We start from the raw sequence: 24797 nt of genomic DNA on the forward strand, positions 1-24797 counted from the left end.
TCAGGCAGTTTTTGATGAAATCCCCCTCCGTAAATGGCCGGGCTGATTTAGCGATCTCTTCTGCCAAAATAAAACTGGCCTTGACAGCAGCCTGGCCTTGTGATTTGGCTTTTTTGAACAGAGCCTGTCGAGATTTGAGGCCTCGTTTTAATTCCTCTGCCTTTTGTAGCCTTTGTTCCATGTCCATATTCTTGTTTTTGTCCGCGTGTTTCGTTTCATAATGTCGTCTCAGATTATACTCTTTCAGTACCGCCACACTTTCTCCACACAGAAGACACACAGGTTTTCCAGCTACCTCCGTGAACAAATACTCCGACTCCCACCTTGTTTGAAACCCCGGTTCTCAGTGTCCACCTTCCGTTTTGCCATTTTTGATGGGTATCTGAAAGTTAATTTTACTGTGATGCTGACAACTGCTGTGCCAATAAATATTGAAATGAAGCAGCCTACTGCTCGGTGCGTCACCGTTGCATTGTGGGAAATGTAGTATTGGTGCGTGTAAAAGATCTGCGGGCTGCCGGCTTGCTGCGGTCTGCGGGCCGGTTCTAATAATAAATCAAGATCATCCCAGGGGCCGTAAAAAACCTTCTCGCGGGCCGGATGTGGCCCGCGGGCCTTGACTCTGACATATGTGCGCTAGCTGAATATGTCATTCAGCCATGATTCTGTGAAACTTTGGATATTACAGTTTTTGATGCCCTGTTGGTAGGATATTCGTGATCGTACCTCGTCTAGTTTATTGTCCAATGATTGCACGTTGGCGAGTAATATTGACGGTAACGGCAGCTTTCCTACTCGCCTTCTTCTGGTCCGGACGAGGCATCCGGCTCTTCATCCTCTGCGTCGATTCCTTTTGTGAATAATTGGGATATCTGCCCTGTGGGGTGTTTGGAGAATATCGTGTGAGTCCTGCTTGTTGTTGTTGTTGAAGAAATCTTTGTCAGCATGCAGCATGCACCTGTGTTCAATTTTGTGTCTCATAGCAAAGTGTCAGAACACTTATGTCAATAATGTATTTCTGTTTTTTACCAACCTGTTTTGGCTTTGTCAAGTGTTGTGTGTAGATTTCGTAGGATTTTTTTATATGTTTTATTCCATTTTAGAATAAGGCTGTAACATAACAAAATGTTGGAAAAGTCTAGGGGTATGAATACTTTCGGAAGGCACTGTACATGTTCTGTTGTGTGATTAATGGTCATGCGCATCGTTGTAAATAGTCATGAAGGTTTAAAATACTCTCCTAACCTCCATCAATGTTATGATTTACAGGGGGAAAATAGTCCAGCTTGCAGCCCATGGTAAATGGTGGGCTAAACGTAGTAAGCAGTCATGAAGGTTTAAAATACTCTCCTAACCTCCATCAATGTTATGATTTACAGGGGGAAAATAGTCCAACGGCAGCCCATGGTGAATGGTGGGCTAAACGTAGTAAGCAGTCATGAAGGTTTATAATGCTCTCCTAACCTCATCAATGTTATGATTTACAGGGGGGAAATAGTCCAACGGCAGCCCATGGTGAATGGTGGGCTAAACGTAGTAAGCAGTCATGAAGGTTTATAATGCTCTCCTAACCTCATCAATGTTATGATTTACAGTGGGAAAATAGTCCAGCGGCAGCCCATGGTGAATGGTGGGCTGAACGTAGTAAGCAGTCATGAAGGTTTATAATGCTCTCTTAACCTCATCAATGTTATGATTTACAGTGGGAAAATAGTCCAGCGGCAGCCCATGGTGAATGGTGGGCTGAACGTAGTAAGCAGTCATGAAGGTTTATAATGCTCTCCTAACCTCATCAATATTATGATTTACAGTGGGAAAATAGTCCAGTGGCAGCCCATGGTGAATGGTGGGCTGAACGTAGTAAGCAGTCATGAAGGTTTATAATGCTCTCCTAACCTCATCAATATTATGATTTACAGTGGGAAAATAGTCCAGCGGCAGCCCATGGTGAATGGTGGGCTGAACGTAGTAAGCAGTCATGAAGGTTTATAATACTCTCCTAACCTCATCAATGTTATGATTTACAGTGGGAAAATAGTCCAGCGGCAGCCCATGGTGAATGGTGGGCTGAACGTAGTAAGCAGTCATGTAGGTTTATAATGCTCTCCTAACCTCATCAATGTTATGATTTACAGTGGGAAAATAGTCCAGCGGCAGCCCATGGTGAATGGTGGGCTGAACGTAGTAAGCAGTCATGAAGGTTTATAATGCTCTCCTAACCTCCATCAATGTTATGATTTACAGGGGGAAAATAGTCCAGCGGCAGCCCATGGTGAATGGTGGGCTAAACGTAGAGATCGGTAACCCCTCGTACAACATGTATGAGGTGGACCACGACAATCACTCTGATGCTGGGAATCACCTTCAGCCAAGCTTCACCCTGGACCCACACAAGGTCTGGAAACGCTTACTCCTGTATCATCCCTTTTCCCTGAGTTTCTAACAAGGGCTACGAAATACCCACACTAGCGTACTACATTGATTCAGTAGTATGCCGGTGTGGATATTGGCGTGTAGCCAATAGACAAAGATTTATTCTATTCTATTCTGGAAGGTTAAACTGTAATGATTATGTGTAGTAGGGTTTGTGTGTGATGTTAATGTTGTCGTTGTGTGTTGTAGGGTTGGTGTGTTGGTGTGAGGTCCAGTCACCTGCACACTCTGTTAGTTCACCCTGAAGGAGTTCATCTCCCGAAGGAGATCCTTCCTGGACAGGTAAACTCCCTGTGAACTTCCTGTCCTCTCTGGGACAGATGCTGTAGAAAAGCCTACTGTATATTGATACAAAGCCATGGCCATTGGGGTCATAGTGGGGTTTATGAGACACTGCAGGATCTCATGTTGTATTCATGAAAGCCACGGTAAAGGCTTCCTCCGGAATGTGTGTAATATGTGTTTTAGTTAAGCAATAAGGCCCAGTGGGCTGTGATACTGTATGTAGACCATATACCACAAACCCCCGCAGTGCCTCGTTGCTATCATAAACTGATTACCATCGTAATTAGAGCAGTACAAATAAATGTTGTGTCATACCCGTGGTATATGGTCTGATACACTGTTGTCAGCCAATCAACATTCAGGGCTCGACCCACCCAGTTTATAGTTGAAAGGAACCATCTGCTGGTGTTCCACATGGCTAGAGCTTGTCTACAGTCACCTGGTGGGATGTCGGTGACCGTGTCCTTGTCTTGCTTGTTAAGCAACAATAGGCTCTGGGCATGCTGCAAAATGCTTTTATCACGTTAACACTGTCAATTGTTGTATACAGTGAGGGGGGAAAGTATTTGATCCCCTGCTGATTTTGTACGTTTGCCCACTGGCAAAGAAATTATCTGTCTATCATTTTAATGGTAGATTTATTTGAGCAGTGAGAGACAGAATAACAACAACAAAAAATCTGGAAAATGAATGTCAAAAATGTTATAAATTGATTTACATTAATGAGGGAAATAAGTATTTGACCCCTCTGCAAAACATGACTTAGTACTTGGTGGCAAAACCCTTGTTGGCAATCAGACGTCAGACGTTTCTTGTAGTTGGCCACCAGGTTTGCACACATCTCAGGAGGGATTTTGTCACACGCCTCTTTGCAGATCTTCTCCAAGTCATTAAGGTTTCAAGGCTGACGTTTGGCAACTCAAACCTTCAGCTCCCTCCACAGATTTTCTATGGGATTAACTCCAGGACCTTAATGTGCTTCTTCTTGAGCCACTCCTTTGTTGCCTTGGCCGTGTGTTTTGGGTCATTGTCATGCTGGAATACCCTTCCACGACCCATTTTCAATGCCCTGGCTGAGGGAAGGAGGTTCTCACCCAAGATTTGATGGTACATGGCCTCGTCCATCGTCCCTTTGATGCGGTGAAGTTGTCCTGTCCCCTTAGCAGAAAAACATCCCCAAAGCATAATGTTTCCACCTCCATGTTTGACGGTGGGGATGATGTTCTTGGGGTCATAGGCAGCATTCCTCCTCCTCCAAACACGGCGAGTTGAGTTGATACCAAAGAGCTCCATTTTGGTCTCATCTGACCACAACACTTTCACCCAGTTGTCCTCTGAATCATTCAGATGTTCATTGGCAAACTTCAGACGGGCATGTATATGTGCTTTATTGAGCAGGGGGGCCTTGCGGGCGCTGCAGGATTTCAGTCCTTCACGGCATAGTGTGTTACCAATTATTTTCTTGTTGACTATGGTCCCAGCTGCCTTGAGATCATTTACAAGATCCTCCAGTGTAGTTCTGGGCTGATTCCTCACTGTTCTCATGATCCTTGCAACTCCACGAGGTGAGATCTTGCATGGAGTCCCAGGCTGAGGGAGTTTGACAGTTATTTTGTGTTTCTTCCATTTGAGAATAATCGCACCAACTGTTGTCACCTTCTCACCAAGCTGATTGGCGATGGTCTTGTAGCCCATTCCAGTCTTGTGTAGGTCTACAATCGTGTCCCTGACATCCTTGGAGAGCTCTTTGGTCTTGGCCATGGTGGATAGTTTGGAATCTGATTGATTGCTTCTGTGGACAGGTGTCTTTTATACAGGTAACAAACTGAAATTAGGAGCACTCCCTTTAAGAGTGTGCTCCTAATCTCAGCTTGTTACCTGTATAAAAGACACCTGGGAGCCAAAAATCTTTCCGATTGAGGGGGGGTCAAATACTTATTTCCCTCATTAAAATGCAAATCAATTTATAACATTTTTGACATGCGTTTTTCATGAGGTTTTTTTGTTATTCTGTCTCTCACTGTTCAAATAAACCTACCATTACAATTATAGACTGATCATTTCTTTGTCAGTGGGCAAACGTATAAAATCAGCAGGGGATCAAATACTTTTTTCCCTCACTGTATATCCAAATAGGCTGGGCATCTGAAAGATACAAAATACTTTAATAACTAATTAATCTAGTTTATGTAAATCATGTAGGCCAATGAAATGGTTATTAGCTCCTCCTGGCCATGTTTAGTGTAAAAGTAATGCTCTCCTTTGGTTATTGTGTTTTTTTCTCCAGGCCATAAACTCCAACCCATACGCTGAGTTATACCTTGATCAAGGACAGAACTGTCGGAAGCCCGTCATCAATATCGAAGCGAGAAGCGAGCTACTCCCAAAGAAACTGGAGGCAACTATACGAGAGACAGTTGCATAGCCTTTTACTGTACGCTATTGGTATAATATTTTATATGAGCTGTATAAATGTACAAAATTAAAAGAAGGATTTTTATATGTCCACACCACACTAGAATTTTCTGTTTTCATGTTATGTCTGAGGCATCATCAGGCAGGCAACACTGCGATGTGTATCTTTTGCATTGCACTGAAAAAGCCAGCACCTGAAAATGACCTTCCCTTCAATGCTTTCCTTCAACTGAAGTAGTCCCTGCTATGATGCTTTGAGCTCGCAACTGTTACCAGCTGATCGCTTTAATCAATGTGTTTCAAAGATAGGACAAAAACAAAAAAAAGTGTACTATGGTGTCACAGCCTACATTCATGTATACAGTATTTACCTTCTCAAATGACGATAAAAAGATGTGACACAGAAGTTTTATAATTTTATATATGATTTATATATGTCCAGTTTGGCTTGTATTTTATGACAAGATATTACGTGTCGTACTTTTATACAAAACTGTACAGTACATCGATATGTAATAAATGGAGGGGGGGTTCTTGACCTTTCAAATACACTACTGCTCATATATATCTATATATATATATTGTGTTGCTGTTTTTTTATATAAAAATGTATTGTTGTATACCTCTGGTTCCCCAATTTGATTGCAACAGGACCTTTTGCTCAGACTTAAAAACATTGCAACTGAGTGAACATGTCTGGGCCCAGTTTCCCGAAAGCATCTTCAGTGTAAATGCATCGTTAGAATGATAGCATCCGGGCCCAGGACTGTTCCTTTACCTGCTGATTGTCTTTGGGGGTGGTAATTGTTGGGTAAGTAGGGGGCACTATGTGTCCCCTAAGTTGTTTTGCATCACTGCGTTCTTGCAAATGTCCAATCTTTCAAAGTTAAACCACAGCACCAAAACCAGGAAACTGTTGTACATTATCACATTTTGTTTCCATGACCAGATATTTTCAAAAGCAATGGAGAAAAGTAAATTACTTCAGCAATATGAGCACTCATGAGATTGTGTGGGGCACTACTATATTCAATGTACTGTATCCTTGGCGATCAGTGATTTTCTCAGCTCTGCATGCACATTGGTTGGGTTGAGTCTCACAGCTCCTCTGTATTCTACTAGGCACAGTTTATATTCCACTAGCTGCTCCTTATCTGAAAGCACACCTGCCCGCACACACTGCAGAGGGCTGGTTGTGTTGTCAGCCTCCCTGTGATTTTCCCCACCCTCTCTAACCAAGGGCCACGCAGAGTATCCAGATTGTGTCCGAAACAGTTTTGAGAATCTGTCAAGGAATTTACTGCTTGAAAAGGTGAGAAACTCATGGCTAGCAGACACCTTATTTTATAATGTACATTGAAAGTAGACTGGGTTGTGATATTTACTTTGTACTTATTTGATGGGAACCCTGTATTACGCTATGGAATGCTACTCTTGAATGCTGTCTTTTCATTGGTTGGCGACTCTCATGGGAGTCAACACTACTTGAAAACTTTAAATCGTAGCTAGATAGGCTCGTCCCTTCCGTTCTAACTAACAAGAAATCCATCCACATGGATTCATCTCTCAATCCACCCATGCAACGTTATAAATCACTCAAAATAACTACACGTGCACAATTGACATCCAATATGTTGCAAAATGCTGTTATTGACATTCCATTCTTCAGTCCCTTGTTTTCTCACAGTAAAAAGCTATGTGACATCTGGTATTGTTCAAGGTCTAACGTTAACCCTGGGAGCTCCTTTGTCGCTCTCAGGGAGCGAGAGGACATCAGTTGGCTTGTAGATAATGCCTTCTCCCCAGTAAAGTTAGCTTTACCTACCATGAGTAGGCTACTATTTTAGGTAGCACAGTCGAGAGGAACAACGTTTTCAAGGCACTGAGGAGAGGGAACTTCAGTATGATCATACAGGACTCATTGATCGGGTCTATCCCCAATTAGAGGTATTGTTAGAAGACAATAAAATGATTTCCATGATATAGTAAATTATAGTTCAAGGTTCCTTATAAAATATCTCTTTTTAATGAATAATGCAAAACCTTTACCTACCTACATTTAGTCAGTCTGAAATGAATAAGCCATTATCACAAACATGGACCCAAACGTTTGAATTAAGCGGCTAGAAACACCTGGGTTGTGTCATGGGCCCTATATTTAGACAAAAGGCATCTATTTTCTAAACCACCCACAAAATACCTTATACTTAGTGCTATTCTCCTCAGCCAAGCAGGAAGCCTACAATCACTATTTTACCGTTAAGTAAGAATACGTCTCCCCAGTCTACAACTCCATTTTGATCACATAAGTGGAATTAAAAAAGACCGAGCCAGAGCCCCCTCTGGAATATATTCTCGGGAATCCAGAACCTGGTCAACTAAAGTTAAAGCCGTCTTTCAAAGATGATCTGGAATATAACCTTAGGGAAACAAGAAACATTTCTCTCCGATATCCGCCTCCGTCGAACTTCCTATTCACCTCAGATCATATGGGGGTGGCTATGCTGCTCTGCTTTCCGATCCTGTTTCAAAAGACCGTCTCCAGGATATGTACTCCAGTGTATTATGGAAACATCAGACCGTGCTGTGTTAATTGGCTGCTGGTGTGCAGACTGTAACTTCTTAACCCTGAAGTCAAATCTTGTGTAATTTGGTCAACTGCGCAGAATCTGTCCACGGGAGAATATGCAGACGGTGAATAAAATAGTGACAGTACGTCATGTTCTTTGTAACAATGTTTTAGTTCCTGTTATAATGTAATATTCGGAATGTAAATTGACACGGCTTGTAAATACTGTATAAGTTACAGTTAGTGAAGATACACCATTAGAGAGTGCCAAGTCATAGAAAGCCCAAAAGTGCTAGAACTTCCCCAGTCTCCCCTACTTAGGCTATGTAACAGGAAAGGTAACTGTCTAAACAAACCCTCAAGAACAGACCTCACAAGTGAACTAATGAGGAGGGCATGTTCATTTCTTTGAACACGGCAGGAGCCAACACATGGACGTAAAGGAAGTAGGCAAAGGTTGGGCACTGTATAAAACATGTCACAACCTTCTTGTTCGTTTGCTCATTCTAGCAAGAAGTAGCTTTGGCATAAGGTAGGAAGACCCACACAGTAGGCTACGGGAGGAAAGCGGACACCTTCTTTGCTATGAACATTTTATGACGTTTCTTCTCATGGAAATCAAAAGCAGTGTCTTCGGCGATGTGTGGATTTCCAGCAGACAAGGGTCTAATTTCACTTTAGCGAGACATCAGTAAAATCAGCCGTTAGTCGTAAGCATTATCGGACCAAGGTGCAGCGTGATATGGTTTCCACATGTTTATTAACGGAAACGCACAAAAACAATAAAGAACGACCGAAAAATGACGACAATTGCGTGCTCACAGGCAATTACACATAAACAAGATCCCACAAAACACAGTGGGGAAATGGCTGCCTAAATATGATCCCCAATCAAAGACAACGATAAACAGCTGCCTCTGATTGGGAAGCACACCAGGCCAACATAGAAACAAAGAGATTACCCACCCTAGTCACACCACGACCTAACCAAAATAGAGAATAAAAAGGCTCTCTGTGGTCAGGGCATGACATAGGCACTATAGAAGAATTCCCCAATAGTAGTGATATTATTTGGACTCAGAAGTTGTATAAGCAAAAAATATACACTGTATATATTAATTGTTTTATACAGTGCCCACCTTGTTCCTATATTATTGTTTTTTTACAGTACCAGTCAGAAGTTTGGACACCTACTCATTCAAGGGTTTTTCATAATTTTGACTATTCTACATGGTAGAATAATTGTGAATACATAACTATGAAATAACACATATGGAATCATGTAGTAACCAAAAAAGTGTTAAACAAATCAAAATAGATTTTATATTTAAGATTCTTCAAAGTGGCCACCCATCGCCTTGATGACAGCTTTGCACACTCTTGGCATTCTCTCAACCAGCTTCGCCTGAAATGCTTTTCCAACGGTCTTGAAGGAGTTCCCACATGCTGAGCACTTGTTGGCTGCTTTTCCTTCACTCTGCAGTCCAACTAATTCCAAACCATCTCCATTGGGTTTAGGTCGGGTGATTGCGGAGGCCAGGTCATCTGATGCAGCACTCCATCACTCTCCTTGGTCAAATAGCCCTTACACAGCCTGGAGGTGTGTTATGGGTCGTTGTCCTGTTGAAAAACAAATGATGGGATGGCATATCGCTGCAGAATGCTGTGGTAGCCATGCTGGTTAAGTGTGCCTTGGATTCTAAATAAATGACAGACAGTGTCACCAGCAAAGCACCCCCACACCATCACACCTCCTCCTCCATGCTTCATGGTGGGAGCCACACATACAAAGATATTCCGTTCACCTACTCTGCGTCTCACAAAGACAAGGCGGTTGGAAACCAAAGGACAGATTTCCACCGGTCTAATGTCCATTGCTTGTGTTTCTTGCCCTAAGCAAGTCTCTTCTTATTATTGCTGTCCTTTAGTAGTGGTTTCTTTGCAGCAATTCAACCATGAATGCCTGATTCACGCAGTCTCCTCTGAATAGTTGATGTTGAGATGTGTGTTACTTGAACTCTGTGAAGTGTTTATTTGGTCTGCAATTTCTGAGGCTGGTTACTCTACTGAGCTATTCCTCTGCAGCAGGCTGACTCAAGTCCACAACAGCAGCAGTATGTATTGCCAGATTTGCAACGTCTACATACAGGAAAAGCAGTAAAGATTAGCAGCAATCCCAGTAAAACCTGCTCTAGGACAGTAAACTTTCCATTAGGCTTCATCTCGTCTTTGACCCAATGACCTGCTCACATCAACGTCTGACTCAAGGTTTTGTGCCAAACGGCCTCATATTTCCTATATCGTGCACTACGTTTGACCAGAGCCCTATGTACCCTGGTCAAAAGTAGTGCCTATGTAGGGAATAGGGTGTAATTTGGGACGACCCATGGTAGATGGGCTGTTAGGTATTTAGTCTGACTCATGGTAGAGCTGACAGTTCCAGGCCTGGGTGAGGCAGACGGGAGGGTGGCTCCTGGGTCGCATTTCTTAACAAACAGACATTTTTCTCCCCAATTTTGTGGTGTCCAATTGGTAGTTACAGTTTGGTCCCATCGCTGCAACTCCTGTGTGGACTCGAGAGAGAGAGAGAGAGAGAGAGAGAGAGAGAGAGAGAGAGAGAGAGAGAGAGAGGCGAAGCTCGAGAGCCATGTGTCCTCCGCAACACAACCCCGCAAAGCCGCACTGCTTCTTGACACACTGCTCACTTAACCAGCCACACCAATATGTCGGAGGAAACAGCTGAAGACCAAGGTCAGCGGGCATGCGCCCGGCCCGCCACAAGGAGTCACTAGAGCGCGATGGGAAATGGACATCCCGGGCCAGCCAAATCCTCCCCTAACCCGGGCGATGTTGGGCCAATTTTGCGCCGCCTCATTGGTCTCCCCGTCACGGCCGGATGTGACACAGCCTGGGATCGAACCGGGTCTGTAGTGATGCCTCTAGTACTGCAATACAATTTTCAACAAAAAACAAAATTCTGATTCAAGTAGTCCAACCATGTTTTCATCCTGTTTCCATCCAGGCCTGGGTCATCCAGAGGATGACAGGAGTGGAAGTTGGCACCTGCCCTACAGCTTGTCACCAACCTATAAGACAGGGTTGGTGACAACTTCTGACTCAATGTAGTCTGTTTGTGGAATCGGTTTAGAGGCAGACGAAAGATGAAGGAGGCACCTGCCCTGCAGTATGTCTCCAACCCCTTTTCCCTGCATACTGTATTTGTTCCTCGTTCATTGGGCAGAGACCGTGTTGGACAGCTGAACCCATCCTGGCACCGGCATACATGTGTGCTTCGGTGGCTGAGCTGTGACATGCTAGACCAGCCCAGGCCACTGTCTCCAACCATTAATCCAGGGCATCTGTCTGGGGGAGACTGGGAGAATCCAGAGCCACTGCAGGGCCGTAGCAGGGCAATGGCCGTAGCAAAGCCACAGCTCTACTTCCAGACCAGGCTAGAATGAAAGCAAGCCAAGTCTAATAGATGGCATCTGGACAGAGCAATGACTATCAATCGGGACAGAGCCACATTCTATGGCACAGCATTGACAGTGGGATGACCCTCTCTCTCTCTATTCTGCTCACGTACATTTAGGGGATTACGGTGTTATTTTGCTGGTCAGTCAGGGTGAGAATAAATAACATAGCTGCAGCATTTCTAAATCAGATGGGAAAAGGAGCATGTGGAGAATAGTTCCCAAGACTCATGTTAGTTCCCAGAACGAATGTCTAGGCTTTAGCTCAGTGGGCTAAATCAATTTTGAGATTACACCAACAACCTGGATTCAATCAACATTATCTAAATGATAATCAAGCTAATATCATAAATTGGTCAATTAAATTTTTCCGTATTATATTATAACCGTAATAATATTTCTATTCACAAAAAAAAATGTTGATTTCCCACAAAAATATTTAAGGCTTTGTCCCAGTTGAAGTTGCCATAGACTATTGTCACAGTATGGATTCTTCAAGAGGGTCCACCTACACCCCAAGGGTTAGTATGTGGACTTGAAGGAGTGATGTGCTGTCCTCCTCCTTTTAAGACTGAGCAACTTGTTGTGTCTTGATTAGAAAAGTTGGTTGAAAAGAAAAGAACGCTCTAAAACTTCCCACGGATTCAACCGTTAATACAATCTGAGGAACCACAGCTCTGAAACAACAAATTATAACTATTTTGTCACTCAAGAACATTTTGAAAACTTTCGAGGATTCTCAAATGGGATCTAACATCTGTGAAAATTTGTGGCATCTTTTCCTTCTGTGAAATTGTGAACCGCAAGCAACTATGGATTGCGCAGTTTGCAGCCTCTCACATGCGTCATTCCCGGGATATCTGCACATTGTGTTTCTCTATTTGATGCAGTTGAGAGCACTCGCCAAGTTAGGTAAGTCGAATAAATCATAATGTTTTTTTTTTTAAAGTACAGTAAGACGTGAATGCCTCGACTATTGCCCTTGATAAGAAGGAAGATAACAAAATGTAGTTTAGCGTACAATTGTTGACTGATGAGAGTTTGATCATTTTTTATGGTCCAGGGAATAATATAAAGTGTATTTTCAGTGTTCTTTCACTCCTCCAGTTACTTTTTCATAACAATTCATAGATAAGACTTGAGAGGATCAGACTTTTCCATTGTCAGACAGCTACATCAGATTTAAGAACGTGTGATATGGCGGTATGGACCATATGGTAAGAAAGTTTATTGGACACACCCGCAGACAATATAGCAGTGCTGAAAATCATTATAGCCTTACATGCAGTTACAGTCTGGGTTGCTTTTGGGGGAGGTGGAAAGAATGTCTGCCTTGGTATCTAAACCAGCCTTCTGTTCTACTTCTAAATTAAATACTTTTCAACAATCAGAGTACAGTATGGTATAGCTCTGTGTCGGTCTGTAGCTATTGTTGACACCTTATGTAATAATGCACCGGACTCTCTATTATTCTAACTGTTCTAGAAATCCAACCAGCTGGAGAAATTGGCACTGTGTAGCTACGGTCTCTTTCTCAACACCTTAGAGTAGGGCTATATTATAAGTTGTGTATAATGCGTAATATTGTAAGTCTAAGTGTTTGAGACATGCAAGCTGCTGGAGAACTTGGCACTGTAGCCAGTTGCTGAGGAGGACACAATTAGAGGTTGTGCTGCTTTGTCATTTGGTGTCTCGTTCTAAAGCCTTGCATACCTGCCCCTCACCACCAGCCAACAAGTAGATATGCTTGAGGAGTTTTGTCGGGGGGCAGCTTTACAGGATTGTAACTAAGTTAGCAGTAATACAACATTAAAACAATGTCAATACAACATTATAAATATAGCCTATGTGGGACATCCCACTGTTAGATTATGAATCATGTAATGAATGGCATTTTAAACTTAGACCATTGTAGACTCGGAGTTGGACCTCTTCTCCCCCACACTGTAAGCCTCAAGGCATTTTTTAACTCAAATACTTCTAGTAAATTGAACCCAAAGTAAATTAAAAGTCATTATCGCTTAAATTGTTTGTGGTACTGACTCAAAACTAAATGAGAAGTCACATCAACTATATTTTTAAAGTTATGATAACAAATTTACTTTTTTTTCCTAGCATGTACTATTGCAGGTAGATTTTTTGAAATTGTATTTAATATCTGCGTTTTTGCATGTACATTAAGTGATTGATTAAGTCGTTCTATGCTACACATGCTATTTAGTTAGATTTTTTGCACCCGTTACTGAAATGGTTGTTCCAGTTTAAATGGTTCCAGTTTAACTGCGTCTTATCACTGGCAGTCATTATGAATGCAGTTTGTGGGTGAATAAATATTCCAACTGTGTCACGGGTGTCGTCGTCAGATGAAGAGGAATCGGACCAAAGAGCAGCGTGCTAAGTGTTTAATTAAACTGACCACTAAACAAAAGTAACAAAGTGAATAAACGAAACAGTTCTGTCAGGTGCAAAACACTAAACAGAAAACAACTACCCATAAAAACCATGTGGGAAAAATAACCATACCTAAGTATGGTTCCCAATCAGAGACAACGATAGACAGCTGTCCCTGATTGAGAACCATACCTGCCCAAAACAAAGAAATACAAAAACATAGAAAAAAGAACATGGAATGCCCACCCAAATCACACCCTGACCAAACCAAAATAGAGACACAGTACGCAGAGCCGGCGCAGGATACCCTGGGCCAAAACGGCGCACCGGAGACCAAGCGCACTGAGTTGGCACAATCCGCCCTGGCTGGATGCCCACTCTCGCATGGCACTTGCAGGGGGCTGGCATACGGCACTCCGGGTTATGAGTGTGCACTGGAGACACCGTGCTCTTTACCTCATAACATGGTGCCTGGCCAGTACCACGCTGCTTCCCGTAAGCACGGGGAGTTGGCTCAGGTCTATCGCCCGACTCCGCCAATCTCCCCGTGTGCCCCCAAACATTTTTTTGGGGGGGCTGCCTCTCGTACCTGCTGTGCTGCCTTGCCTCATATCGCCGCCTCTCAGCTTTAGCTGCCTCCAGTTCTTCTTTCGGGCAGCGATATTCCCCAGCCTGTCTCCAGGGTCCCTGTCCGTCCAATATCTCCTCCCATGTCCAGGAGTCCTGAACCCTCTGCTCCTCCATACCACCCTGCTTGGTCCGCTTGTGGTGGGTAGTTCTGTCACAGGTGTCGTCGTCGGATGAAGAGGAATCAGACCAAAGCGCAGCTTGGTGAGTTTTTCATGACTTTTTATTTAAACTGAACACAAAACAAAAATAAAGTGACTAAACGAAACCGAAACAGTCCTGTCAGGTGCAAAACACTAAACAGAAAACAACTACCCACAAAAACCATGTGGGGAAAAAGCTACCTAAGTATGGTTCCCAATCAGAGACAACGATAGACAGCTGTCACTGATTGAAAGCCATACCCGGCCAAAACAAAGAAATACAAAAACATAGAAAAATAACATAGAATGCCCACCCAAATCACACCCTGACCAAACCAAAATAGAGACATAAAAAGCTCTAAGGTGACAACATTCCAGTAGGAATGCATAATGTGACTTGCAGGTATGGTTGCAAAATTGTGGTACATTTCCGAGATTTTCCAGAACTCTCGGTTGGGAGATCCTGGAAATCCTTCCAGGATTTGTAGAAAATCTGGAATTTTTTTGGAAAGTTACTGGAATTTTGCAACCCTACTTGCAGGCCTGATGTGGCCTATAGACCATGAGTTTCAGGCCACTGTATTAGTGTTAAAAATAAGGCCTTATGAGATATGTACTGAATAGTCATAAAGAGTTTAATTATAATGATAACATTCACCTAGGAACTCACTTGGTGAAGGCCACAGGACTGAAAATCAAGGAATTCAACAACCATATTTCTGTCACTAACAAATACAGTCATGGGTGTTAACTCTACAATTCACTCAAAAAGAAACGGCACACTGGGAAATTATATTATAGGAGTGGCTTAGTGGGGTCATTACTCAAAATGTTCAAGCTGATACAACTCAAATCTATCCGTTTGCAATGGAATGCATTCATGGATACCAAGGGAAGTCAGACTTCCCCAAATGTTTGACAAATAAAAATGATTTATATTTAGTCTCTGCGTTTTCAGAATTTCCCATCAATTCGCAAGTGGCTGAGTCTCACCAGAGAAATCATCCGTTTGAGGCCCTCTGTCTTAGTATATGCAGCCCATGTATCTGATGCTTTGGGGAACAAAAGAGTACGACATGTTGCCACTGTAGCATTTGATTGATTGATCCCATTTGAGAATCCTCTCTTGATAAAAAAAATATATCAAATAATTGTAGGTTGTCCGGGTGCAGCAAAATGCCCCCAAGGAAGGACCGTTTGGATTTGGCTTCACACCAATTTGGACTTAACACTCTGCACAGGCCAATGATTGTGACCCCGATTCTGATCTAACCATGAATTAATATATTGTGCCACTAGCCTGAGACAACTGAGGTCCAATATGTAGCCTAGTAGTCTCAGGTTAACTAGCTAGCTAACTTAGCTGGTTCATTGTTGCCCATGCGAGGTAGTCAGGCTAGCATTTTAGCTAGCCTATGAAAACTAAAACTAAAAGCATACAGAGCCATAGACCGTTTTGCCAACATGAGAGTAGGATGGCATTAGCTTTCAACTAGTCTACAAGTAGGTTGTGGACTTGACCCGGACAGATGTTGCTCTCCGGTTTGGTGAAGAAACAAATGTATGTTTAGTTAAACCTATTCCGCCACTGACTGACTGTTGTCTTTTTTTTGTCACGTCTTTATTGTATATCACAGTGGCATATGAACGAATGGGTTATAGAGCAAAGAACGCAAATATCACAACATAGGTTGTGATATGGCTTTTCTTTACTGGCTTTACACATCACTACTGTCAGTTGGAGTAATGACTACAAAATCCCTTTTGGTGACCGTACTCATATATATTAAAGGGATACTTCAGGATTTTGGCAATGAGGCCCTTTATCTACTTCCCCAGAGTTAGATTAACTGGTGAATACCATTAGATGTAGATTTGCAAGCCAAAGTTAACTAGAGTGAGCGCAATGACTGGAAATCTATGTGTATCTGCTAGAATGCTAGCAGATACCATAGACTCCCAGTAATTATGCAACGCTTGTTAGCAATTGCGCTACCTCTAGTTAGCAGCTTCCTTCATTCCTGCCATAAAAATGGTATCCATGAGTTCATCTGACTCTAGGGAAGTAGATAAAGGGCCTAATTTCCAAAATCCCGAATTATTCCTTTAAGTGCAACGGGTTTCCTCAAAGGTTTTGAGTAATGACAGCACATTGGGGTTTACAGTGCAGGGGACTAGTAGTTATACCATTAGGGAGAGTAAGCACTAGTTCCTTGGTGTTTCTCCTCTCCCACATCCAATCAGCGGGTCATTTGCTCCTTCAGCAGAGTTGTCACAACAAATAAATCAAAGAATGGGCCCTGACCCTTTAGTTCATCACAGCACGGTGTGTGTGTGTGTGTGTGTGTGTGTGTGTGTGTGTGTGTGTGTGTGTGTGTGTGTGTGTGTGTGTGTGTGTGTGTGTGTGTGTGTGTGTGTGTGTGTGTGTGTGTGTGTGTGCGTGCGTGCGTTTGTGCATGTGTGTGTGTAGTCAGAGACTCTCAATTAAACCACTAAACAACTGCCCTGAGACTCTGATGACCATCTCCTCATGAGACAACAAAGCATTCTTTCACTAGCAGCACCATGGTTGGGGTCATAGGTCAGATCATGATGCCACACTCCTGCTGGGGAGCCTGTTGTTGGGTGTCACCTACGCTGTGTCTCAAATGGCACCCTATTCCCTATATAATGCTTGTGTCTGTAGGGCTCTGGTCAAAAGTATTGCACTATGTAGGGAGAAGGGTAACATTTTGGACGAAGTCTTAGCTTATGTATTATGCCTTTTTAACCTCTGCCATATCGTGAATTCAGAGCTACCTATGTAATAGAACTCAACGGGTTTTCTTTAATGGAAGATTCTAATGTCAAACATGTAAAGTGTGGTGTACCGCAGGGCAGCTCTCTAGGCTCTCTACTCTTTTCTATTTTTACCAATGACCTGCCACTTGCATTAAACAAAGCATGTGTGTCCATGTATGCTGATGATTCAACCATGTATGCATCAGCAACCACAGCTAATAAAGTAATGAAACCCTTAACAAAGAGTTGCTGTCTATTTTGGAATTGGAGGCCAGTAATAAACTGGTCCTGAACATCTCTAAAACTAAGAGCATTGTATTTGGTACAAATCATTTGGTACAAAAGTTCTAGACCTCAGCTGAATCTGGTAATGAATGGTGTGGCTGTTGAACAAGTTGAGGAGACTAAATTAGTTGCCGGTACCTTAGATTGTAAACTGTCATGGTCAAAACATATAGATTCAATGGTTGTAAAGATACAGAGAGGCATGTCCGTAATAAAGAGATGCTCTGCTTTTTTGATACAACACAGGCTGCAGGCACTAGTTTTGTCTAATCTTGATTATTGTCCGGTCGTGTGGTCCAGTACTGCAAGCAAAGACCTGGTTAAGCTGCAGATGGCCCAGAACAGAGCAGTACATTTTGCTCTTCATTGTAATCAGAGGGCTGATATAAATAATATGCATGGCAGTTTGTCTAAGAAACATTAAGGTGTTGGAAATCCCAAATTGTTTACGTAGTCAACGTACACACAGCTCTGACACACACACTTACCCCACCAGACATTTACATTTTACATTACATTTACATTTACATTTACATTACATTTACATTTACATTTAAGTCATTTAGCAGACGCTCTTATCCAGAGCGACTTACAAATTGGTGCATACAGCTTATGACATCCAGTGGAACAGCCACTTTACAATAGTGCATCTAAATCTTTTTAGGGGGTGGGGGGGGGTGAGAAGGATTACTTACCCTATCCTAGGTATTCCTTGAAGAGGTGGGGTTTCAGGTGTCTCCGGAAGGTGGTGATTGACTCCGCTGTCCTGGCGTCGTGAGGGAGTTTGTTCCACCATTGGGGGGCCAGAGCAGCGAACAGTTTTGACTGGGCTGAGCGGGAACTGTACTTCCTCAGTGGTAGGGAGGCGAGCAGGCCAGAGGTGGATGAACGCAGTGCCCTTGTTTGGGTGTAGGGCCTGATCAGAGCCTGGAGGTACTGAGGTGCCGTTCCCCTCACAGCTCCGTAGGCAAGCACCATGGTCTTGTAGCGGATGCGAGCTTCAACTGGAAGCCAGTGGAGAGAGCGGAGGAGCGGGGTGACGTGAGAGAACTTGGGAAGGTTGAACACCAGACGGGCTGCGGCGTTCTGGATGAGTTGTAGGGGTTTAATGGCACAGGCAGGAGCCCAGCCAACAGCGAGTTGCAGTAATCAAGACGGGAGATGACAAGTGCCTGGATTAGGACCTGCGCCGCTTCCTGTGTGAGGCAGGGTCGTACTCTGCGGATGTTGTAGAGCATGAACCTACAGGAACGGGACACCGCCTTGATGTTAGTTGAGAACGACAGGGTGTTGTCCAGGATCACGCCAAGGTTCTTAGCGCTCTGGGAGGAGGACACAATGGAGTTGTCAACCGTGATGGCGAGATCATGGAACGGGCAGTCCTTCCCCGGGAGGAAGAGGAGCTCCGTCTTGCTGAGGTTCAGCTTGAGGTGGTGATCCGTCATCCACACTGATATGTCTGCCAGACATGCAGAGATGCGATTCGCCACCTGGTCATCAGAAGGGGGAAAGGAGAAGATTAATTGTGTGTCGTCTGCATAGCAATGATAGGAGAGACCATGTGAGGTTATGACAGAGCCAAGTGACTTGGTGTATAGCGAGAATAAGAGAGGGCCTAGAACAGAGCCCTGGGGACACCAGTGGTGAGAGCGCGTGGTGAGGAGACAGATTCTCGCCACGCCACCTGGTAGGAGCGACCTGTCAGGTAGGACGCAATCCAAGCGTGGGCCGCGCCGGAGATGCCCAACTCGGAGAGGGTGGAGAGGAGGATCTGATGGTTCACAGTATCGAAGGCAGCCGATAGGTCTAGAAGGATGAGAGCAGAGGAGAGAGAGTTAGCTTTAGCAGTGCGGAGCGCCTCCGTGATACAGAGAAGAGCAGTCTCAGTTGAATGACTAGTCTTGAAACCTGACTGATTAGGATCAAGAAGGTCATTCTGAGAGAGATAGCGGTAGAGCTGGCCAAGGACGGCACGCTCAAGAGTTTTGGAGAGAAAAGAGAGAAGGGATACTGGTCTGTAGTTGTTGACATCGGAGGGATCGAGTGTAGGTTTTTTCAGAAGGGGTGCAACTCTCGCTCTCTTGAAGACGGAAGGGACGTAGCCAGCGGTCAGGGATGAGTTGATGAGCGAGGTGAGGTAAGGGAGAAGGTCTCCGGAAATGGTCTGGAGAAGAGAGGAGGGGATAGGGTCAAGCGGGCAGGTTGTTGGGCGGCCGGCCGTCACAAGACGCGAGATTTCATCTGGAGAGAGAGGGGAGAAAGAGGTCAGAGCATAGGGTAGGGCAGTGTGAGCAGAACCAGCGGTGTCGTTTGACTTAGCAAACGAGGATCGGATGTCGTCGACCTTCTTTTCAAAATGGTTGACGAAGTCATCTGCAGAGAGGGAGGAGGGGGGAGGATTCAGGAGGGAGGAGAAGGTGGCAAAGAGCTTCCTAGGGTTAGAGGCAGATGCTTGGAATTTAGAATGGTAGAAAGTGGCTTTAGCAGCAGAGACAGAGGAGGAAAATGTAGAGAGGAGGGAGTGAAAGGATGCCAGGTCCGCAGGGGGCGAGTTTTCCTCCATTTCCGCTCAGCTGCCCGGAGCCCTGTTCTGTGAGCTCGCAATGAGTCGTCGAGCCACGGAGCGGGAGGGAGGACCGAGCCGGCCTGGAGGATAGGGGACATAGAGAGTCAAAGGATGCAGAAAGGGAGGAGAGGAGGGTTGAGGAGGCAGAATCAGGAGATAGGTTGGAGAAGGTTTGAGCAGAGGGAAGAGATGATAGGATGGAAGAGGAGAGAGTAGCGGGGGAGAGAGAGCGAAGGTTGGGACGGCGCGATACCATCCGAGTAGGGGCAGCGTGGGAAGTGTTGGATGAGAGCGAGAGGGAAAAGGATACAAGGTAGTGGTCGGAGACTTGGAGGAGTTGCAATGAGGTTAGTGGAAGAACAGCATCTAGTAAAGATGAGGTCAAGCGTATTGCCTGCCTTGTGAGTAGGGGGAAGGTGAGAGGGTGAGGTCAAAGAGGAGAGGAGTGGAAAGAAGGAGGCAGAGAGGAATGAGTCAAAGGTAGACGTGGGGAGGTTAAAGTCGCCCAGAACTGTGAGAGGTGAGCCGTCCTCAGGAAAGGAGCTTATCAAGGCATCAAGCTCATTGATGAACTCTCCAAGGGAACCTGGAGGGCGATAAATGATAAGGATGTTAAGCTTGAAAGGGCTGGTAACTGTGACAGCATGGAATTCAAAGGAGGCGATAGACAGATGGGTAAGGGAGAAAGAGAGAAAGACCACTTGGGAGAGATGAGGATCCCGGTGCCACCACCCCGCTGACCAGAAGCTCTCGGGGTGTGCGAGAACACGTGGGCGGACGAGGAGAGAGCAGTAGGAGTAGCAGTGTTATCTGTGGTGATCCATGTTTCCGTCAGTGCCAAGAAGTCGAGGGACTGGAGGGAGGCATAGGCTGAGATGAACTCTGCCTTGTTGGCTGCAGATCGGCAGTTCCAGAGGCTACCGGAGACCTGGAACTCCACGTGGGTCGTACTCGCTGGGACCACCAGATTAGGGTGGCCGCGGCCACGCGGTGTGGAGCGTTTGTATGGTCTGTGCAGAGAGGAGAGAACAGTGATAGACAGACACATAGTTGACAGGCTACAGAAGAGGCTACGCTAATGCAAGGAGATTGGAATGACAAGTGGACTATACGTCTCGAATGTTCAGAAAGTTAAGCTTACGTAGCAAGAATCTTATTGACTAAAATGATTAAAATGATACAGTACTGCTGAAGTAGGCTAGCTGGCAGTAACTGCGTTGTTGACACTACACTAATCAAGTCGTTCCGTTGAGTGTAATAGTTTCTACAGTGCTACTATTCGGGGGCTAGCTGGCTAGCTAGCAGTGTTGTTTACGTTACGTTGCGTTAAAAGAACGACAATAGCTGGCTAGCTAACCTAGAAAATCGCTCTAGACTACACAATTATCTTTGAAATAAAGACGGCTATGTAGCTAGCTATGTAGCTAGCTACGATCAAACAAATCAAACCGTTGTACTGTAATGAAATGAAATGAAAATGTGATACTACCTGTGACTGCGACCGGGTTGTTGAATTCGATTCAGTAGACGTTGGCTAGCTGTTAGCTGTTAGCTGTTGGCTAGCTAGCAGAGTCTCCTACGTTAAGGACGACAAATAGCTGGCTAGCGAACCTCGGTAAATTAAGATAATCACTCCAAGACTACACACTCTAAACTACACAATTATCTTGGAAACAAAGACAGCTATGTAGCTAGCTAACACTAAACTAATCAAGTCGTTCAGTTGAGTGAATAGCACTACAGTGATGCTAATCTGTGGGCTTATGCTAGCGTTTGCTAGCTGCTGGGCGAATAGCAGTGAAGGCTACGTTAGGGCGACGAAATACGATAATTATGCAATTATCTCTGATACAAGGACGGCTATGTAGCTAGCTAAGAAGAGATTGCTAAGATTAGACAAATCAACCGTTGTACTATAATGAAATGTAATGAAAAAGTTATTCTACCTGCGGAGCGAAGTGCGATGCGACCGCTCGCTCCAACCCGGAAGTACAAACTAGACATGCCACTAGGGGTCTTTTCACAGTCCCCAAATCCAGAACAAATTCAAGAAAGCGTACAATATTATATAGAGCCATTATTGCATGGAACTTCCTTCCATCTCATATTGCTCAAATAAACAGCAAACCTGGTTAAAAAAAAACAGATAACACAACACCTCACGGCCCAACGCCTCTCCTCTATTTGACCAAACAGCCATGTTTTCCATAGGAGAGGATGACACAGAGGTGAGACTGGGCTGTGGCTGTTTGGTTAACCTAGTCAAATTGGCCTTGAACAGAGTTTACAGCACGGTAGGGAGGTAACGTCATAAATAGTCTGGGAACTTTCAGCCCAGGACAAACCTTCCTCATTAGCCAAGGGGGCAGACTGTTGCCGCATCCAAATGATACGAAATATGTAACACCATTTGGGAGTACTGTAAGAAATGTGTAACATGCTATGTTTTGTAATTGATCATTCAACACCATAGTGATCATGTAGAGCAAGACGCCTTTAAGGTATATAGAATATATTTCATAATATAGTCACCAAGATAGGATTTCCAAAGGATGCTCTGCATTAGGTAGAAACAGAGTAAAGCCTTCCTATTCCCCTTTCATAGCTCTGACTGATATCCTGAAGTCCTAGTCGTTTTGACCCATTTTCAATTTACAGACAGGGAAGTGTATTTGTATTTGTATTCATTATGGATCCCCATTAGGTGTGTGTGTGTGTGTGTGTGTGTGTGTGTGTGTGTGTGTGTGTGTGTGTGTGTGTGTGTGTGTGTGTGTGTGTGTGTGTGTGTGTGTGTGTGTGTGTGTGTGTGTGTGTGTGTGTGTGTGTGTGTGTGTGTGTGTGTTACTTCACAGTCCCCGCTGTTCCATAAGGTGTTTTTTTAAATCTGTTTTTTAAATAAAAATGTACTGCATGTGTCAGTTTGTTGATGTGGAATAGAGTTCCACAGTACCTATATCTAGTACTGTGTGCCTCTCATAGTCTGTTCTGGACTTGTGGATTGTGAAGAGACCTCTTGTGGCATGTCTTGTGGGGTATGCATGGGTGTCCGAGCTGTGTGCCAGTAGTTTAGACAGACAGCTCGGTGCCTTCAACATGTCTATACCTCTCATAAATCAAACTAGTGATGAAGTCAATCTCTCTTCCACTTTCAACCAGGAGAGATTGACATGCATGTTATTAATATTAGCTCTCTGTGTACATCCAAGGGCCAGCCGTGCTGCCCTGTTCTGAGCCAATTGCAATTTTTCTAAGTCCTTTTCTGTGGCACCTGACCACACGACTGAACAGCAGTCAAGGTGCAACAAAACCAGGGACTGTAGGACCTGCCTTGTTGATAATGTTGTTAAGAAGGCAGAGCATCACTTTATTATAGACAGAGTGTGATATTGGTGCAGGTTCTTTGACACTTGAATAGACATGGGATGTGAGAAGTCTGACTTTAAAGTCCTTTTCTCTCCATTTTTAGCCTTCAGCTGCGAGCTATGTTCAGACCCTGTCATGGATCGCTGGCTTTATTGTCTAACCCTCCAGGGGTGAGTTTAGAAAGGAGGGGAATTAGGTAAATGAATGAGTGTTATTTTTACCTGTTTGAATGGACCCTCCTCATCTCTCCCTCTGAAGGTTACAGTAAATTAACTCTAGTTCCACCATTTAATGAACTGACTGAAGTCATAGAGCCACTGGAATGACATATTTTGCTACCTTTTTTTGCTACCATGCCCCACTCACCCCCTCCCTCCCTCCAACCCTCCCTTCCTCCACAGTCCAGGTTGACATCTCAGTAACTACCCAGAAAGACTTTTATGTTCCAAATACATTCATCTTAAAAATAAAATGTTTTCTTTCTAACCTTGTCATTCTGTCTCCCCCAGCTCCAGAGTGGCACCTGGGAGGTTACCGCATGTTGAGGAACCCGTGTCGCTGCGTGGACTTTGACTCCAGTGACCTGCAAAACACTGCCATACAGGACCTGCCTGATCTGTGATCACTCCCTCTCCCCAGGATGGTACCGCTTCAGCATTAACAACAAGCCTGCAGAGATGCCCACCAGCTGTGTGGAAGTAAGCTAAAGCTGTTAAACCTTAGCCATCTTGCACCTAGTGTTTAAAGGGGTTCCACAAGGCTCCATTTTAGGGCCTGTTTTATTTACCATTGTCACGCCCTGGTCGAGGTATTTTGTGTTTATCTTAATTTATTTGGTCAGGCCTGGGTGTGGCATGGGGTTTTTGTATGTGGTGTGTTGGTATTGGGATTGTAGCTTAGTGGGGTGTTCTAGTTAAGTCTATGGCTGTCTGAAGTGGTTCTCAATCAGAGGCAGGTGTTTATCGTTGTCTCTGATTGGGAACCATATTTAGGCAGCCATATTCTTTGTGTGTTTCGTGGGTGATTGTCCTTAGTGTCCTTGTTCCTGTCTCTGTGTTAGTTTACACAAGTATAGGCTGTTTCGGTTTTCGTTACGTTCTTTGTTTTATAGTGTTTATAATTGATTCGTGTTTTACGTTTGTTTATTAAACATGGATCGCAATCTACACACTGCATTTTGGTCCGAATCTCCTTCACCACAAGAGAACCGTTACAACCATTTACAACTATCAATACAGGCAAAGCTATGATTAACTCTTCACAGTGGGGGGGATTTTCTTGAATTTACTTGAAGATACTGTACTTAATCAAGTGGTTTTCATGCAGAAACATGTTGTGCATCCAATATTTAAAGTCTGGTGTATAATGAGAATTATAAGGATTATTCTTTATAAACATCCAAACTGCAAGGCATGAATTACATGATTAATTTCCATGTAAATGAGTCCATACAACTGACCTCATTC

General features: G+C 44.0%; 2 protein-coding genes across 2 annotated transcripts in view; both read left to right on the forward strand.

Annotated features, from left to right (window-relative positions):
• Window positions 1-5921, forward strand: part of LOC118369980 (low-density lipoprotein receptor-related protein 1B-like) — a 162167-nt gene extending 156246 nt beyond the window's left edge. Inside the window, exons 87-89 of the mRNA XM_052498892.1 lie at window positions 2245-2395; window positions 2623-2715; window positions 5006-5921. Coding sequence (XP_052354852.1) covers window positions 2245-2395; window positions 2623-2715; window positions 5006-5143 — 382 coding nt within the window. The 3' untranslated portion in view covers window positions 5144-5921. The remainder of the gene's footprint in view (window positions 1-2244; window positions 2396-2622; window positions 2716-5005) is intronic.
• A 4504-nt stretch (window positions 5922-10425) lies between these two features.
• Window positions 10426-24797, forward strand: part of LOC127916597 (von Willebrand factor D and EGF domain-containing protein-like) — a 33671-nt gene continuing 19299 nt past the window's right edge. Inside the window, 3 exon segments of the mRNA XM_052498893.1 lie at window positions 10426-10453; window positions 23841-23938; window positions 23940-24029. Of these exon segments, the coding sequence (XP_052354853.1) occupies window positions 10426-10453; window positions 23841-23938; window positions 23940-24029 (216 nt within the window).

The sequence above is a fragment of the Oncorhynchus keta genome, chromosome 37 (assembly GCF_023373465.1).
Source record: "Oncorhynchus keta strain PuntledgeMale-10-30-2019 chromosome 37, Oket_V2, whole genome shotgun sequence".
Lineage (NCBI taxonomy): Eukaryota > Metazoa > Chordata > Actinopteri > Salmoniformes > Salmonidae > Oncorhynchus > Oncorhynchus keta.